Source organism: Xiphophorus maculatus, chromosome 1, assembly GCF_002775205.1.
Source record: "Xiphophorus maculatus strain JP 163 A chromosome 1, X_maculatus-5.0-male, whole genome shotgun sequence".
In the NCBI taxonomy this organism is placed as follows: Eukaryota; Metazoa; Chordata; class Actinopteri; order Cyprinodontiformes; family Poeciliidae; genus Xiphophorus; species Xiphophorus maculatus.
The window spans coordinates 24,931,345-24,949,005 of NC_036443.1; the positions used below are offsets into that span (position 1 = coordinate 24,931,345).

Genomic DNA, 17,661 nt, shown 5'->3' on the forward strand with positions numbered 1-17,661 from the left:
ATTCCGCTCCTATCCGTTCCCACCCCGCAACGCCTCCTCCTTCCGCTCCCAGTCCTCAGCGGTGGTCGACTGAAAGGATACAGTAACGCGAAAATGGGGGTAGAAATTGAGACGATAACTCCCGGAGACGGTGAGGATAATACTTGTTTTAGTTCGCCGTTTCATTCATTTGGGCTGTACAGTTCAGAAGGGAACCCCACCTTCCCCACCTTTATTTATTGTTTTTTTTTTATTTTTAGGACGGACATTCCCGAAGAAGGGACAGCGCGTCGTGGTGCACTATGTCGGTGAGTGGGGAAAATGCTCACAGATTGAGACGCAGCGTGTTTCATGTTTTAGGTTAACTTCGTGTATTAAGTCCTTAAGGGTTTCAAAGTTCGTAAAAAGGTCCGAACAAGTCGAAACGTTCTTGGACCTAGCCGCTGGCTATCTCAGTTAGCATGGAAGCTAACATATTTCCTGCAGCCAAAATAAGCTACGTTTGGGTTCAAACACGTTTTTACTCTCCAACCTTCCATCAGATTCCAATTTTTATAGAAGGAGATGCTTTGTCTTTGGAGGGTTATTTAGTTGAACCGTTAGCTGGCTAACCTCAAAGGGTGCAAGCTTTTAGGTTAGCCAGCTAGCGCTAGCTAACGGTGACTTCTTGACGGCTGAGGCTGAATAAAAACTACAAACTGGTCACTGGGTCTGTTTCTGTCCAGGAACCCTGGACGATGGGAAAGTTTTCGACTCCTCGAGGTCCAGAGGGAAGCCTTTTAAGTTCAAGATTGGACATCAGGAGGTAATCCGAGGATGGGAAGAGGGAGTAGCTCAGGTGAGAAACCCTCCAGAACAGCTGATAAAATCTGTAATGATCATAATCGGTACACTTTCAGGACGTTTAATCGGTTTGTATACTTTAATTACAATAAGAGGCTTGTTTACTCTTGTTTTGGTTTGATTAGAGGTCATAATCTGTCATATTTCATATGTGTCAAAAGTTTCTAAACGGTACGGTGGCCGACAGGTACAATCGGCGAAATGCGTTGCACATGAATGAGACAAACAGAAACACGCTGCTAACGAAAAATACAGCAACACGGAAATGGAGGCAAAATAATAAATGCCCTGAATAGGAAATAAACATAATCAAGTGTAAAACGGTACATAACGTAAGTCTTCCAGGCCACCAGGGGGAGTCGATCACCAAATCATATGTAACCAGACAATCAGTAAAGACGGGATGACATTATTTAACAGGATACCCAGAAGAAGAAAAAGTTCATGTCTTTTTCAAACAGGCAGGCAGTTTCTTAAGTTTGCTGTTTTGAATTTTTTTTAAATGTTTTTTTTCCCTCTTAGTTACAAAATTTACTCGCTTCTGAAGACAGTAATATTGTCAAATGTACCGCCTTCATTTGTTTTGTACACTATGCATGGCTTTTCTAATAAACAATAAGTAAAAAAAAACCACAACCTCTAAAATTACATTGTAGTAGCATATTTATTTATGAAGGTGATATATTTACTTCAGATTACCCCTATTGGTCTGGAGCACTTGTGTTTTTGTGGAGCGACTTTCCAGGCTTGCTGCTGTTTTTTCCATTTGTAGCATTTCCTCTTCATAAACAGCCGTTTTCTGTTGCATTTAATTATATTTCTTTGTGTTTTTTAGTTGGTTTTTGTACAGTGTTTTGCCGTTTGAGCCCGTAAGACACTGTAAAATAGAGTAAAGTGCAAAACCGTTTTTAATGAATATAAAATTATTGCATTAAACAATACATGGAGTTGACACATTTTTATTAACATTAATCTCTATAATGGACTGCACAGTGGTTTTTAGTTGGTAGCTAGAATGCTCTGTAACAAGACGTTCATTTAATGTTTTTCCTCTGCATGTGTGGGTTTTCACTGAGCTTCCTCCCACAGCCAAAAACATGACTAGTAAGATAATTGGTCCCTCTAAATTGTCTTTAGGTGTGAGTGTGCTATTTTCCAACTTGGTTTTCTGAAAATAATTATACATGTCTATGGAAATAAACATAAAACACCTAGGTTAAAGATATGACAGGAATGAAATGGTATTTCATCCATATTCTGTAGCTGTGTACTCTTGCTTCATCTGCCTACATTCCCCAGCATGCTGTGCGGTTCTGGATCAGATTTCAGTGAAATTATTAAAGAGTCTAACGATATTAATCATGTGTCTGTTGCAAAATATATCGCTACTGATTTGCTGCTCAGTCCTAATATCATCTACGTATATCAGGGATTTCAAACTCATTTTGAATTTTATCAAAATAATTTTGATTCATGTCAAGATTATGAATGTTCTCAAAGGGCCGGTTGGGTCAGAATGTTTTGATAAAACCCATCAATAAACTGTTAAAATAAAATGGTAGAAAAATACTTATGGTCAAATAATATTGAACAATTCACATTGATCAGTCCCTCCAGGATTTTGATTGTTTGTGGGACTTTTTGCAATCAAAATTATTGATTTTGTGGAGCTAATTTAGAAGTATTTGCGAGACATTCTGCAATATTTACACTGTAACTTTGACTTGTTGTCGTTCTTCACCTCTATCATAGACTATAATCTGGTGATGTTCAATGTTCTTGAAAATTCTTGCAGAAAATTTGCAACAAACTTGCATAAATTTCCACAATCATGGAATCACGAAAAAGTGGAGGGACTGGTCAAAAACAGCTTTGATTTTATCAACTAAATAATATTAAATCACACAACTGGTATCTGTAAGGTTCTATTTGCGTGTCCCTCTGGTGTTTATGGGCCACATTAAAAGCGATGGTGGGCCAGATTCGGCGCCAGGGGCTTGAGTTTGAGATCTGTGTGATTAAGAAGTGTGTGTGTGTAACTGTCAGGAGTTTTTAGCACCAAACGGAGAAATTAGCTTTTTTTTCTTCAGTCTGCTTGGAGACGCAGGAACATTTTGCTCTTGCGACTTTCGATGAGTCAATGCTGTGCAGTAGGAAATAGAGAGCAGAGCAACACGAATGAAAGGCTGTGATTTAAATGATGTGCCATGGGAACTTTCATCTGTTTCAGAAATTAAAAGCATTAAATGTACACATTTAAGTGAAAGAAGAAGAAAATGTCAGGAAAGATTGCAGAGATGCAATTAACAATGATTTAATTATCGATTATCGATTTAATTATCAGATGATTAACTGTTACAAGATGCAGATTTTTTATGTAAGCCTTTTTTAAGCATTAGAAATATGCTAATATGTGGTTGAGTAATTAAAGTCCTTTATAAACTAAGAAAATAACAATTTAATTGCCTAAAAATGCAGCAACAGCGTTCTCTTAGTGAACGGTTGATAATTTTTTGCAAAGGATGCAAAAAATCAACATGTGAAAAGCTTGGCCTTTTCTGCTGCACTGATTGTTGAATATTTTTTGGATTAACCAATTAATAATTGGCTGGCAAAAGGTACTGGAAAGGAATTTATTTTTACAACTTTTCTGGTTGGAGTTTTGGGTAGAGCATATTTACAGATAGTTTTTATTCTTAAATGTAAAATTGTGTATTTTTTGCACAATTTTAGCTTAAGTGTGGTGTTCTTTCAGCAACTTTCCTTTTTTAGAGTCTATACTCCAGTTAATCAGTTTTGAAATTAGTTGACAATTATTTCATTAATTAATTGATTACAATTAATTGTTCAAAAGAAAGAGATTGCATTTATGTACAGCAGTCGTTCTTTACTTTTACACAGTTTTATACATGATTGTGAAAAAATAAACAACACAAATGAAACGGAAAACCTAAAATCTATTTTTGGATTCAGAACTGCAGCGTTTTATTCAGTAACTTGTTTACATTTCAGCCGTTGTTCTGGCTTTCTGGGGAAATGGCTGCATCATAATTAACAGTTTGGTTCAGATGTATATATTGGTCTGTTTTAGACTCGGCATGAAGTTTTTCGATCTGTGTCCATTTTGTCCACAGATGAGCGTAGGCCAGCGGGCGAAGCTTATCTGCTCGCCAGACTTTGCCTATGGCAGCAAAGGTCACCCAGGGGTCATCCCACCAAATGCCACTCTGACCTTCGACGTGGAGCTGCTTGGGCTGGAGGCTTGAAACTTGTGCACTCAGCTTTGTTTATTTCCACTCAGATGGTTAGGGTGAGTTGGAAATAACTAATTATTTCAGAAATTATATTTAGATTACAGTGATACATCCAGTTTGTAGCTTTAAATGACCTGGAGGTGTGTAGATCTTTAAAAAAATAATTTTGCATATGTTCTATTCACAAAATTCTAATTCAACTGATTCTCAACTTTGGAAAATCAGAATATTTTTCACCAATGCGCTCCGTAGGTTTCCAAAGTTTAGAGTGTCAGCACACACGGCAGCCATCTTGTTTGACAAGCCTGCTGTACAGCTTCTGTTTATTTGGATTTTGAATTCAGGTCAACTCTACAGCTGAGTATTGGGGGCAGGCAACATTTTTTAAATCATGAGAATAAAGTCATAATATTTATAAAACAAAAAATAATGCATTAATTGAGCAATGTTGATCACCTTCCAAAGTTATACTTTGGACTTAATACTTATTAAAATACTTTTTATCATATCTGCAACAAATTATTATAAGTAGGAGGATTTTTTTGAAGCAATCATGCAAACTGAACAGTTCATGTTGGGTCCCGTTAACTCCAACCTTTTTTTCTGTTAAAACGACTTTTCCTCGTAATTTTAAGACTTTTTTTCTGCTTAAATTACAACCATACCATTTTCACACAAAACAATCTTGTAGCCAAACCCTAATACTCCATCATACAACTCGTAAAACAAATGAAAGCCACTTTTTGAAAATATTTCCTGTAATTTTAAAGAAATCGAGGAGAAAATTTTTTTATGAAAACTGGATCTGACATGAAAAAAAATCAGAGCTCTTATTTTGAAGCCATATCGCCCGACCGTATTCTCAGCTGTTATAAAGAAAATATTAAAATTGCAGACTTTGAATGCAACGAAAATCAAAATCAGAATTCTTGTTGCTAAGGCAGAGGGTGGTTGCTATGTGACATCATTGGGGACTGTAACTGCCGATATGTTCCGGAAGCATGATCTGTACTTTTGGTTCATTAGCGCATGCACTGAAGAAATGCTTCCAGATTATTCTTAAACTGTACATCAACAAAATGTAACACATTTATTCACACTAATTAAAATATTACTTGTTATGAGATCACCTGTTTTTCTACACAGTGATATAATTGTCATAATTTAGTTAAGTGATAACTAAAAAATTGTGTATTGGACTCACCTGACTGTTGGCTAGTAGCGTCCGCCAATGCGTCGTGGACTCATCACTGACAAAAAAAAAGATAAATGAATAAAACCCCCTTTTTTTATTATATATATTTTTTATAATAATTACATCTTTTGTAAGATTAAACAGACTGTACTATGTATTTATGGGAAACACACATTTATTACGGTTCATTATTGTATAAGGGAACATACATCTACTTTATTTTTTTATTATTATAATTTTATTTTTTTCTTCCGAAAATAGTCTTGCAAAATGCTGTTAAACTGTATTACCTTCATTTATTTTTATTCTCTTTAACTAGTATACTTTTTTTTATTACGACATACAAAAAGAATAAAGAAAGCAAAATATCAAAAAACCGTGGTATGGTGGTGTGCATTGTGCAGACATGAACAAACTAGCCGGCTGCTAGCATGTCCATCTCTGAAGGTGAATATAATGTGAATGTAACACTGCAAAATTACAAAATCTTACCAAGTATTTTTGGTTGAGTTTCTAGTGTAAAGATCCTAGTTTACTTTAAATAAGACAAATTAACTAAAAAGTGGCTTTTCAGTAAGATAAAGAAGCTTGTTTTAAGTAAGTAATTCCTTAAAATTGATGAAAAAGTACTAATTGTGCTGGCAGATGAATTAATTTAATACATGTAAAAAATGTCTCGCTATAAGTTAAATAAACTGCTTGTGGATGTGATATTTTTTCATCAATATTAAGGAATAATTTACTTTAGAAAACTCTCTATTGCTAAAAAGTTACTTGTGAGTTAGTTTTGTCTTATTTCAAGTTTACTAAGATTTTTGCACTAGAAATTAGACCAAAAATACTTGGCAAGATGTTGTAGTTTTGCAGTGAACCAAAGCAGTCGTAAAGTTAATTTGTTTTGATTGGTGTTTTAAATTAAATGAATAAAGACACAACACATTGGCATCTCAGGCAGGACAGTATCGGTGACGAATGCATGTTGTTTTTAAAAGAAAGTCAATGCTTCTCTGAATGGAGCTCAGATTTACCCCCTCTGGTGGTTCTAATGTGGAATCGTCTCATTATTTTGGATCCCATTTAACTTTTCATTCCCCTCAGAGTTTGAGATGATATCTTATTGAGCTTTGGTGCCTCTCCTCCTGAACCGTATCGTGTTTTTCCTGTCGCAGGTTGACTCCTGTCCTGGGAACATGGAGGGAATAACGATGATTCCTGCATAGGACCTGCATCACTTGTCGTTTGCCATTTCAGATTCATGCAGAATAATCTCACTTGCTTTAAAACTTGATTCATTTTTACTGTCTAAGTTAGACTTTAAGTCATAGGTCAGCCCATCCCATGTATTTTGCTCTGTTACTGGTATATATTTAGACGTTTTGTTTAACCTTTGGCTTAATTTTGACATTTTTGGCTATATTTGCCATCAGGACCATGTTTCAGGTAAGTGTCATCATTCCTGTGGTTCTTACGTTGTTTGGATAGCCGGTGATGAACAGACGTGACTATAATAAGGTTTTAAGAATCATGACTAGTGGGGAAAAATTAGAAGTTCAGAACGTTTCCAATGTGGGTTTAATAGAAAAAAAAAACAATAAAAAGAAGTCAGATTGTTTTCATTAATAACCTGCAGGTCTTAGCAGATGTGATTTTCTTTTGCATAATTTTCAAAGTGACTAAATTTGTGTAATGTTTACAATAATAAAAAAAGGTTAGGCCTGCTTCTGTTGCTTTTTCCGAGGATCTTAAGGAGTCATTTTACCCAAAGGAATGCTTTCTTGTGCACAGTTTTATCACACTGCTTTGCTTTTCCTCATTTATGAAATGTTATTTAATGGTGTTACAGCACAGTAAAAACAAACATGAAATAAAGGAAACAAGCTTCTTATTTACCAAAAGGAAACAGGGTGATTAATGTGCCATTTTAAATCTCAAATACACGCCGATGCCCATAAAGACGGAAACATTTTAGTTTTTTTAGACAATTTACTTTTTATTATTAATATCATTCTGGTGCATTTCTAAGAGTTTGATCAACATTTTGAAAAATAATCAGAAATCACATATTTACACAAAAACAGATAAATAAAAATGTATTCCAACCTTATGGGCAGCAGTGTTGAAGCACATTTGTGAATATTGAATTTTTTGTTTTGCTTTGGATACAAAAGTTGGACGACTGCAATATTAAGTGAACCATAAACAAACCATATTTTGCAATAAAATGTTCTCAGACTGCTCAAACCGTCTCATGGATTGCACTTTCCTGAACACTGAAACTTTCATGCTGCTACTAAATCTCACCTTAAAGTTTTTGTTGCTTTGATTTCTTGTAGGAACAGAAACAATTTTCAACATTTCCTTCTTTGTGATTATCAAAAAATATAGAAACCGGTAAAGATGGAATATTTGTCTTCTGCATATCTCTTAATTACAAATATATATAGCATTGAATAATTGCCTAAAAAGGACAGCTCTTTTGTGAGATTTGTAATATGTAAACGACTTTTTAAAGATTTTAACTCGGAAGTATTTTACTCTTAAGGAGCAATATTTTCCCGCACTATTCAAAGTTTTTTTTTTATGAACACTCGTGGTTTCTTCTCTCTCTTTTTTAAGATTTTGGGCGATTTTGTTAAAAAGTCCAGTTTATTAGGCTACTTTGCTCTTAAAAGGCTGAAATGGTGTCGACACAACATACAAGATTTGACAGATCCGGTTTTAAATCTTAAAGCAGAAAAATGTACTTTCCCAATTAGAGCTGCACATATAAAATCTCAATTATTACTAAAGAATTTGCAATAACAATTGCAATGGATTATGTGGCTCTATATTTATTTGTATAACAAAATATTTCAAGTAACTACATGGTAAATATGTGGTCAGTTGGATAGATTTTGTATGGAACTAAATTGGGGCCAGAAAGCTAAAAAGAAAATAAAAACTAAAATGGAGAGAGGGGGGGAAATGAGTCTAGAAAGCAGTTATTTTCTTTTAACTTTCAAAAATCTACGATTTCAAAACTTTTTTTTTTCCAGTTTCAAAATTATTTATGGGGTTCCAATTTCTTTTTCCAGTTGTAATTTTTTTTCTTTACATTTTTTTTCTCAGTTTAAAAATTATTTTAACTTCAATGTTTAATTTTATTTAAGTCTCATAACTTTTTTTTTTTAGTTTCAAAACTTTTTTTTCAGTTTAAAAAATATTGAGCAAACTTTTTGGTGCCAATTTAGCTCCATATGCCTGGCGTATTAGGTGGGTGATGACATGGTAGTCATGGAAAATATTTGTTACAATATTCAGAAAATGTAGCATTTTCTTCAAGTGTGAAGTTATTGTGTGTTTGGTCGAATCTCTTAAAAATACCTTTACTAGATATAATAAATAGTTTGACAAAAGTTTGATTTCAGTTTCAGGAACTCAAAAGAGCTAAACATTGAAAACGCAGGCAACTTCAGGAAACAAAAAGTTACCTGTTCCTTGTGGCTTTATATCCTGGCTCTCGGGGAAAGTGCGCCCCCTATCTTATTGCATTTGGTAAGACGCTGTTTGACCGCTTTAAAACTCCAGACTCCATTTTATTCTTCATCTCTAGAAAATAAATTATTTATAACACAGTTTAAGGTTCATAAAATACTTTATTCTACGTTTTTAAACACAAAAAGAGCATTTTGAAGGATTTTTATAGCTGTTGAGAGAAGCGTAAGAGCTGCAATAGACTGGTCAAACCGGGACTGAATTATTGTACATTGATGACAGAGTGTTAAACCTTTACAAAGGTTCATCGCAAAATATTAGAATATTGTGAAAAGGTTGAATCCTTTTTGACTCATTTCAAAAAGTGGAACCCATAGATTCATTACACAGTGAAATATTTAAGCCTTTTTCATTGTAATTTTGATGATTATGGCTTACAGATGATGAAAACACAAAGTTTTTAGATTTTTGACCATGAAATTCAGAAATGTCCTTTTTTTAAAAAAAAAAAAAAAAATTAATTTCAAAGCTTTTTTCCAGAAAATTACTATTAATCTCAGAATTTCTGAGTTTTTTGGTGGAAATTTACTCCTTTTTATCTACAATGGCCTTCATACACCTTCTGTAGCAAGCATATATAGCAAGAAACCTGCAGCAAACAGGTGTAAAAATGCTTTAAAACATTAGATTTAACTTTATAAAACTAAGATGAATTCCTGCTTTTTGTTGCACTCTTAAACACTGATAACATTTCCTTGAAGCTATTTTAAAATCTTCTTGATACAAAAAGAGAAGTATTTAACTTCAGATTTTTTTTATTGTATAAACTATACATCTTTGCCCTGAAGGTTGGTCACCAAAACCAATGCAGGGTCCGAAACAATCTGTGCTTTACATACAGTGTGTTAAACTTACAGCTATCTATAAATCAGAATATCCTTGAAAAGTTTGTCAGTTTAAAACTCACTTAAACAAAATTATATATTTTAGGAATGTATTGTTTGTTTTGATGACTATAACTCGGAGAAAACGGCAATCTAAGATTCAGTTTCTTATCAAATTTTGAATATTAAATATAAGCAATAGAGAATTTTTTTTTAATATATATACAGAAATGTACCTTTAGCAGAGTGGACAGGTACAAAATCCTGCTGGAAACTGGAATCAGCATCTCCATAAAGAAAGTGATCAGCAGAATGAAGAATGAACTACAACAAATATAATCAAATCTGACAAAAACAAGCAAAAAAAAAAGTTTTCAAGCTAGATTTAAGATTATACTTGTTCATGTTTTTCTTCCACTGAACTTTCTAATAATATGCATGGATACAAAACTCTGAACGGCTCCTTTTGCAATTAATCTTTGTGACTTTTCCTCACTGTGAACGGTGTTAATGATTCTCTGCGGAGACACAAGTGGCTCTTTGATACTTTAGCTAAAAATGATCAAATATAATAACAAATGCATGTTTTAGTAGTTTTTCCAGATTTTCTATAGAATAATTGTATTGAACTTGCACAACAGAATGACACTAAAGCAGCTGTTTATATTCTTTACATCTATTCATCGTTTTGCAAAGATTGTCACATTTTAATTTGTTTTAAAATCTAAAACTAGAAATAAAATTGTGCTTCTTTAAAACGTACAACAAATCTCCTATTATAAGTATTTATTTAAAAAAATTGAAGTTGTCCTTTTTCAAAATGTTAATATTTAAGGCTCTAAAGCTTTATTTAGCAGGACTGACGGCAAAATGGGTTTTCATTTGTTAATGGTGCAGGCCTCTGGTGTGGGTCATAACATAAATCCCAAATGTAATATTGAGAAACTGAATTTTGGGTTTTCATTTGCTGTAAGCCGTAAAATAATAAACATCATCTGAAAAAAAAAACCCTCCTAAAAATGTAATTCTGTGATGAGATTCCCTTTTTGAACTGAAAAACTGATTAAACTTTTCAATAACACTCTAATATTGCAAAAGCAGAGGGGATATATGAGAAATTAAACAATTTCAGCTAATTCTTGTTTTTCTAAGTCACTAACCGGCTGACAGAATTACAAGCGCAATTATTTGATTATATAAAATTCCTAAAGGAGGAGGAATCCAACATGAACTGGGATTTAAAAGTCTGAGTTGATCTGTAGATGGTTAGACTGGTGGTGTCAAAGGTGACCTATTATGCTTCCTTGAACATGTTAGTATAGATCTATGGACAATACAAAAAATGTTCATTACATTTTTGCACATAATTATTCAGTTTTAGGGCCTCCTGTCACTTTAAATCCAAACAAGCTGCTGCTGGCCACGCCCCCAACTCAATGTTTACACTCGCACTTGAAAATGGCTGCAAACAGACATTATACAACCGTCTCCAAACATGATACAAACATCTTTTCTGGTAAGTCAGTAACAAAACACTTGTCTTTTCCAGTAGCCATGTGCTGGAACTTTGACTGGGTTGCTAGGTAACGGGCTGGAGTTGCTAAGCAACGGAAGGTTTTTGAAACGGTTTTCTAAACGCTAAAAGTGTTAACTTAGGCTGCATTCACACTGCAGCCCGGAGTGACCCAATTCCGATTTTTATTTATTGTTTATGTAAGGCGACCTGTATCTGATATTTTCATGGCAGCCTGAACAACAGATTTTTTTAAATGTCGCATCCAACCGACTTGAACGTCATTGATACCCGACCAACGTCACCATTCTGCGTCCAGATACGCCCAAGCGGGAAGAAAAACAGCAACCATGGTGGACGATAATGAGGATTGTGTTGTTAATATGCTGCTTCCGGTCGGACAACTACTTCAAAATCGTAAGCTGTGCTCCACCGTTAGCATCCATGTTTGTTTCCGCCAACACTGAGCACTTCTTCTTTATGGCGGTCGGCAAAACACCGAGCCCGCTCTCTATGTGTGCCGTTATTGCGCATGTGAGAGACTTTCTGGTCGTTTGCAGTTCACGCTGGAGATCACATACAGGTCACATTTATTTGGAAGTGTGAACGACCACGGCGAAAAAAATCCAATTTGACAAAAAATCGGAACTGGGTCACTTCGGGCTGCAATATGAACGTAGCCTTATTGTCAAGCAGCTGGATGTTCTTTTTTTTTAATTGCTTGGGTTGTTCTTAGAAGCAGTTGAAACCCAAATGGAAGCGTAAAAATGTGGATTTGGCATAATAGATCCCCGTTAATCTAAAAGTGGGCTTGAAGAGTCAGACTGAAGTTGTCCCGTTCATGTCGGCGGTCGGCCTGCCCCGGCCTGCGCCCTGCCGCCGAAGCGAGTGGAGGGCCACAGCACAGCAGCCTCTCAGCAGGGAGCCGATGTGGTAGGCAGGCACGACTTCCTGCGGCGCCCCCCGGCACAGCCACGCCATGGTGGGAACCACCGGCATCGCCAGAGCCAGAAGGTCTACCAGGAAGTAGCGGCTCCAGTGCGACAACTCAGGGGAACGCCTGTCCTCACTTCCCTCTGCTTCGTCCTCATCAAACTCCAGTACAGTAGCTTCCTGTCTAACAGGAAGTGGCTCTACTGGCTTGGGCTGGCAGGTGTGGGGCCCTGCCAGCACCTTTCTGACGTCCTCGGGTTTGTCGGCAGCAGTGGGAGGGAGACCTGGAGGAGACAGCAGAGGTAAAGACGTTGACACGGACCGTGGATCCGAAGGGGTGAGTTCTGGTTTCCCTATGGAAATGACGCTCAGCTGTTCAGCGCTGCTCTCCTCGCTCAACCAGGTCATGGTGGGGCTGCAGCCCTGAGACCGGACCTCCGGTTTCTTCTCCAGGACCGGGACTGGGACAGCGGCTGGTGCTGCTGCTGAAAGCGACGGCTCTTCTTGAGGTAAGTGAAGGAACAGGTGATGATGCGGGAGGTAGGCGTGTCCGCCACACCTGCAGCTGCTGCTGAGGGAGTGGCAGGAGTGGGACATGGGCAGCACGGCGCCGCCGCTGCACAGACGCTCACAGGTGGCCGAGCGGGAGACGGCCGGTCCGGGCCGGAGGTGGTGGGCCTGTTGAGGCAGCTGCTCGGACAGGAGCGCCGCCTCCAGCAGCAGGTGGGTTTGTCCCGCGGAGCGAGGCGCCCCGCTCGGTTCTGGAGCGTTGCGGTCCAGTTGCAGAGCCTCTGTGCTCCGGCGGGTGAAGGTGGTACCACGGGTCAAGGTGCTGGCGGGGGAACAACCACAGGACCTGGACTTTCCTCCAGGCCGAACTGCCTGCGGCCCTGAGTATGGTTTATAATCATGAGGGTCTTGATCATGGACGCCGATGTTGGATTTGACCGTCTCCACCATTTCATGCAGGTGCTGGATCTCCTTACGGGCCTCCTTCAGAGCTAACTGGGTCTCCAGGCGGTGGCACTCCTCCTTTATCCAGTCTTCTTGCATCTTGTTCAGTTGGGTCCTCAACTCTTCTATTTCATAGTCCCTGGAAAATAATAAGAGAAGGATTATTACAGTGGATGGATGAATGAAAAATGGATGGATGGTTTGATTAGAGTAGGTGAGCAGATGGATGAGTAATTGGATGGTAAATAGATGGATGGATAGCATGTACAGAAAATGGAAAAATAGCTTGATTAATGGATGGATGTCTGGATGGACTAGTAGACGGATGGATGGGTGGGATTATCGATGGGCAGTTGGTTGGACAGACGGGTGGATGGATGTATTAATGGACTGATGGAAGTAAAGAAGGATGGATTAATAGATTGAAGGTTGGATGACTGGTTGGTTTGTTGGTTGGATGGCTGGTTGGTTTGTTGGTTGGATGGCTGGTTTGATTGGTTGGATGAATGGATGGTTGGATGGATGATTGGTTGGTTTGTTGGTGGACCTGTGCTGCAGTCGCTCCACGTTCTCCCTCAGCCGGGCCCTCAGGTGTCGGATGCAGACCTCCTTCTGCTGCAGCGGGGTCAGGTACTGCTCCGGCGCCGGGACTTTGATCCCATGGTTGTTGATGCAGGCCGTGTGCTTCGTCTGGCGCCTGAATCGACACAAACAGGCGAACACCTCATTAACACACCAACCGGAAACCTTTGTTCTGCTCATGCGGTTGAACAGTAACCTCACCTGGGCGTGCTGGGATTGGTCCGGGCTGTGGGGTTACCATCAGAACCCCTCATCCGGCCGGGATAGGTGTAAGTACTGGACATGTCGCTATGGGAACATCCTCTGCTGCCGCCACTCGTTCCAACTGAGCGCCTTAAGGGGAAAATAGACTTTACTCCAAAGCCTCATAGGTGAAATCAATGTTATATGGATTGCCTGCAACTACAAATTGAACAAGTAACTGGAACGCAGCATTAACAGTCGGGAGGTTTTTGAAATGGCTCATTTTCCTGACATAGAAAACATTAATTTATTGCCAAAAAATGGCTGCGTGTTTTCTTTTCTTTTTTGTCAAGTGTTTGAGTTGTTTTTAGTAGCAGTTGAAACCCAAATGAAAGTATAAAAACATGTAAAGTTAAAAATTTTGCATGTGTTCCCCTTAAAGCTACAGCTGAGTGAGACTTGAAACTTAGAATATTACCTGCGCTGAATGGAGGACGACTTCCGACTCGGAGTGAGAGACATTTGGCGTGAAAAAGCAAATCCGAGGTCGTCTCTGCTGTTGCTAACAGCTGGGAGCCCTCACAGCCAGTCTGCAATGACTGCAGCAGGCAGCAAAATAAGTACATTACATAATCAGAAACAGGCTCAAATCCAGCCAGATGAATCCCAAAAGAGGACGAGTTCTGCCCTAAATGATCTGCTCTGTGTAAATATTCACTGTAACCCAGTGACAGCAGTCTGACCCCTTATGAAAGATATTAGCAGGAAATAAAGCCTTCTTTCTGCGAGGACACAAAGAGGACCAGTGAGTTCACAGCCTGTGCTGTCCTTCTGCGACAGAGCTGAAAATAAACATGATTCAACGAACACAGACAGGAGAACAACACGACAGTCTGACTACTGGAGGTTGGCAGAGACATTTACTTGCTTTTTATCGTTACTGCTACAAACTGATGGGTCACCGCTACTGCTAACCTTCTCTTGGATTAGGATTTGAGTTGTGTAATAAAATTAGGGCTGAACAATATGGCTGAAAACATAAAGGGTGTTTCATATCCAGTATCAATTATTGAATATTTTTTATTTTAAATGTCTGAGGTGACCTTTCCTGTTGAACCACAGCTTTCTCTCCACAGTGTTGTTTTTTGTTTTTTTTTAAAGCAGTTATGAGGCAAAATGGCGGAACCTTGAACTGCTGCTGCGTCAGTTACTCCAAAGGGTCGTTGCTAGGTAACCAAATAATGAGTGAGTTGGTTGGTCCCTCTAACTTATCTGGCTTTGGGAGGTTGAGCAGCTAAAGTCTTTCCTCTGCCTTCATTTCCCAGAATGCTGTGCGGCTCTGGATCAGAGTTCAGTGAATTTTCTATATACTGAATATCCTACCAGATATATCATCTCTTGATATTAGTCATGGGTATATATATTGTTATTGAATTATTGTCCAGACCTAAATAAAAAGTTTAACTTCATTTAACAAATTTCATCATTAATTCGCAAACACTTTTTCCCCCCAATGCTTACTATACAAGTAAAAAGAGAGCAGGAAGAATAAAATCTTGTATAAACCTTCTCCTTTCTCAATAATTGAAACAAACTTTCATGGACATATGCATTAAATTAGCAATATAAGTTGCAAACAACATATCATTGTCCTAATTATTAACTCAGAAGTGTGAAAGACTATTTTAATGAATTTTGGGCTGGTAGTGCATTTTTTCAACTCTGTTATAGTTTTATCCATGATTAAAATGCATCTTTGTTTTAAAGTAGTTGCAGTTATTCCCATCACTTGCTCTTAAGACAAAGAACTTAATTACTACAGTACTTCCACTGGCAGATTATTTCACTTATAACATGGGAAAATGTCTTATAAATGGAACTAGTACTTTTTCATTAATACTAAGGAATTATTGACTTAGAACAAGCTCCTATATTTTGCTGAAAGCAATTTTCTCTTTTCTTGTTTCTACCGTAGTAAGATATTTGCACTCAGAACTTGGCAAAAATACTTGGTAAGATTATGTGTTTTTGCAGTGTAGTTGTTTTCCAGGTTAACTTCACACTGTAAATTTCTCTTAGACCTTAATGTGTGGTATGGTTGTTTTATTTCATTCTGCTTTTCAGAAAAAGAACATCATACCCACAGGATTTGCTGAGATTAATGGAACAAAGAATGGAAATCTGTCTTTTTTTTTTTTTTTTACCTTAAACTCAAGAACAGTTTGGTTGTCCAGCAGGACGACGACACAAAGCCGGTTCACCTCAATAAATGGCTCAATAAATAAATGAAACTGCAGGTTTTTCAGTGACCTAGTTCAGGTTTAATTCCCCCTGGCCTGGCATGGTGTCCTTTCAGGCTCAGAAACCCTCAAATGTTCTGGATTAAAACGATTCGGCAGAAAATTTCTCCATTAAACATTATTGGAAATGCTAATGTCAGACAAAAGTTATTAACTTTAAGAGATGTTTACTTTTTTCAGGGACAAAGTGGTTTGGATTTCTCCCTTAACTGCAAATGAGGCATAACTTCACGTCTGCTACTTCCATAAAAACATTTATTTTATTGTGAATAACTCAAAACAAGCCAGAAATATCGTACATTTATGTAAAACTAAGCATATCAGCGTGTAAACAATGAACTTAAAGGGAAATATTTATCTGAAACGAGCACAAAATGTCGCCATTTTTCCTCAGAACTTGCCGGATCTCAGCAGAGTTTCAGAAACCTGATGAATAGCCGGTTTGGAGGAGGAGAGCCTCCTTCTCCTCCCCGTCCTGCATCCTCCTTTTCTAGGACGAGGCTCTGCGCTGCGCTGCTCTGCGCAACAAGTGGCAAAGAGCTGGTGAGAAATACGCAATCACCTTACGTAAGTGTGGAGGAGGATGAAACCAGACCGCTTCAGTTTCAAATGATGCAGCGATTAAAATGTCAGCAGCGAATCCCTCTCGTTTGTCACACGCAGAGAATAATTTTACAGCAATTAAAACGATAAGAAACAAAACAAAAGTCCCCGCACAACAGAGATTCAAGCCGCCACAATTTACTTTCCATCTTGGTAAATAGAAACGAACCCAGACTCAGCAGTGTCCTATATACAATGGATGTTAAGGTGGAGCTCGGAAGCGGACGGGTTCTACCTGTGCTGGTGGAACAGAACCGGTTCGGCACCGCAGATTTGCCTCGGTTCCGGCCCGACTTCATGGTCCCCGGCGGCAGCAGGAAGAAGAGGTGCTGGCGGTGCTGATGAGAGTCCATCCTGCAGCCATGAAGCACCGAGACGAAATGAGCCGAGAGCCGCTGCTGCATTGCTGCTTCTTAAAGTGACAGGAGGGACTCATCCCGCAACATCCCGCAAGACACGCGGAGCCGCTGCTCACAACACAGACCCGATAAAACACTCAGCCTACAAAGACATTAGGAAGGAGCTCAAAAAGTAGAATAATATAGTTTTATCGCTTATTTAATTGAGTGAAACACAGATTAATTACACAATCTACGGCAGCCGAGAGTGGACGTGCTTCACATTTTTCTCTCGATGGTTTTCTAGAAATAGCGACTTAATTTTCATTATTATTAACTCCTTAATGACTATTAATAACAATGGTTTTTTAGAAATTAATTAACTAACCACTTTCTCGCAATAACAACTCAAATCCCTGATACATTTCTCAAGATGAGGAGTTAAATTCCCACTGGGTTTCTAAAGATGACTTAATTTCTTGGTGGTTTTCTAAAGATAAGGAGTTAAATTCCCTTGGTTTTCTAAAGATAGCGACTTAATTTCCACTATTAACTCCTTATAACTCCTTAACGATGGTTAATAACAATTTAACCGTTTTCTCTCGATAACAACTTAAATTCCTGAT

General features: G+C 38.0%; 2 protein-coding genes across 3 annotated transcripts; one reads left to right on the forward strand and one right to left on the reverse strand.

Annotated features, from left to right (window-relative positions):
- The first annotated feature begins 15 nt into the window (after nt 1-15).
- LOC102226335 (peptidyl-prolyl cis-trans isomerase FKBP1A-like) lies at nt 16-7,512 on the forward strand. The gene is made up of 5 exons (XM_005810675.2): nt 16-130; nt 240-287; nt 705-817; nt 3,957-4,132; nt 6,441-7,512. Exons 1-4 carry the CDS (start codon nt 94-96, stop codon nt 4,086-4,088), a joined length of 330 nt encoding a protein of 109 aa, XP_005810732.1. The 5' UTR covers nt 16-93; the 3' UTR covers nt 4,089-4,132; nt 6,441-7,512.
- A 2,233-nt stretch (nt 7,513-9,745) lies between these two features.
- Nucleotides 9,746-17,267, reverse strand: LOC102229631 (syntaphilin-like). Of its 2 annotated transcripts, XM_014473171.2 has the most exons (5): nt 16,933-17,267; nt 14,273-14,393; nt 13,813-13,944; nt 13,577-13,726; nt 9,746-13,168 (listed from the first exon to the last, which is right to left on the reverse strand). In XM_014473171.2, the coding sequence occupies exons 2-5, from the start codon at nt 14,314-14,316 to the stop codon at nt 11,962-11,964; spliced, it is 1,533 nt and encodes a 510-aa protein (XP_014328657.2). In that variant the 5' UTR covers nt 14,317-14,393; nt 16,933-17,267; the 3' UTR covers nt 9,746-11,961. The 2 variants fall into 2 exon arrangements, with proteins under 2 accessions (XP_014328657.2, XP_023196113.1); XM_023340345.1 differs by lacking the exon at nt 16,933-17,267 and having other exon boundaries at nt 14,273-15,691.
- Nucleotides 17,268-17,661: the final 394 nt, after the last annotated feature.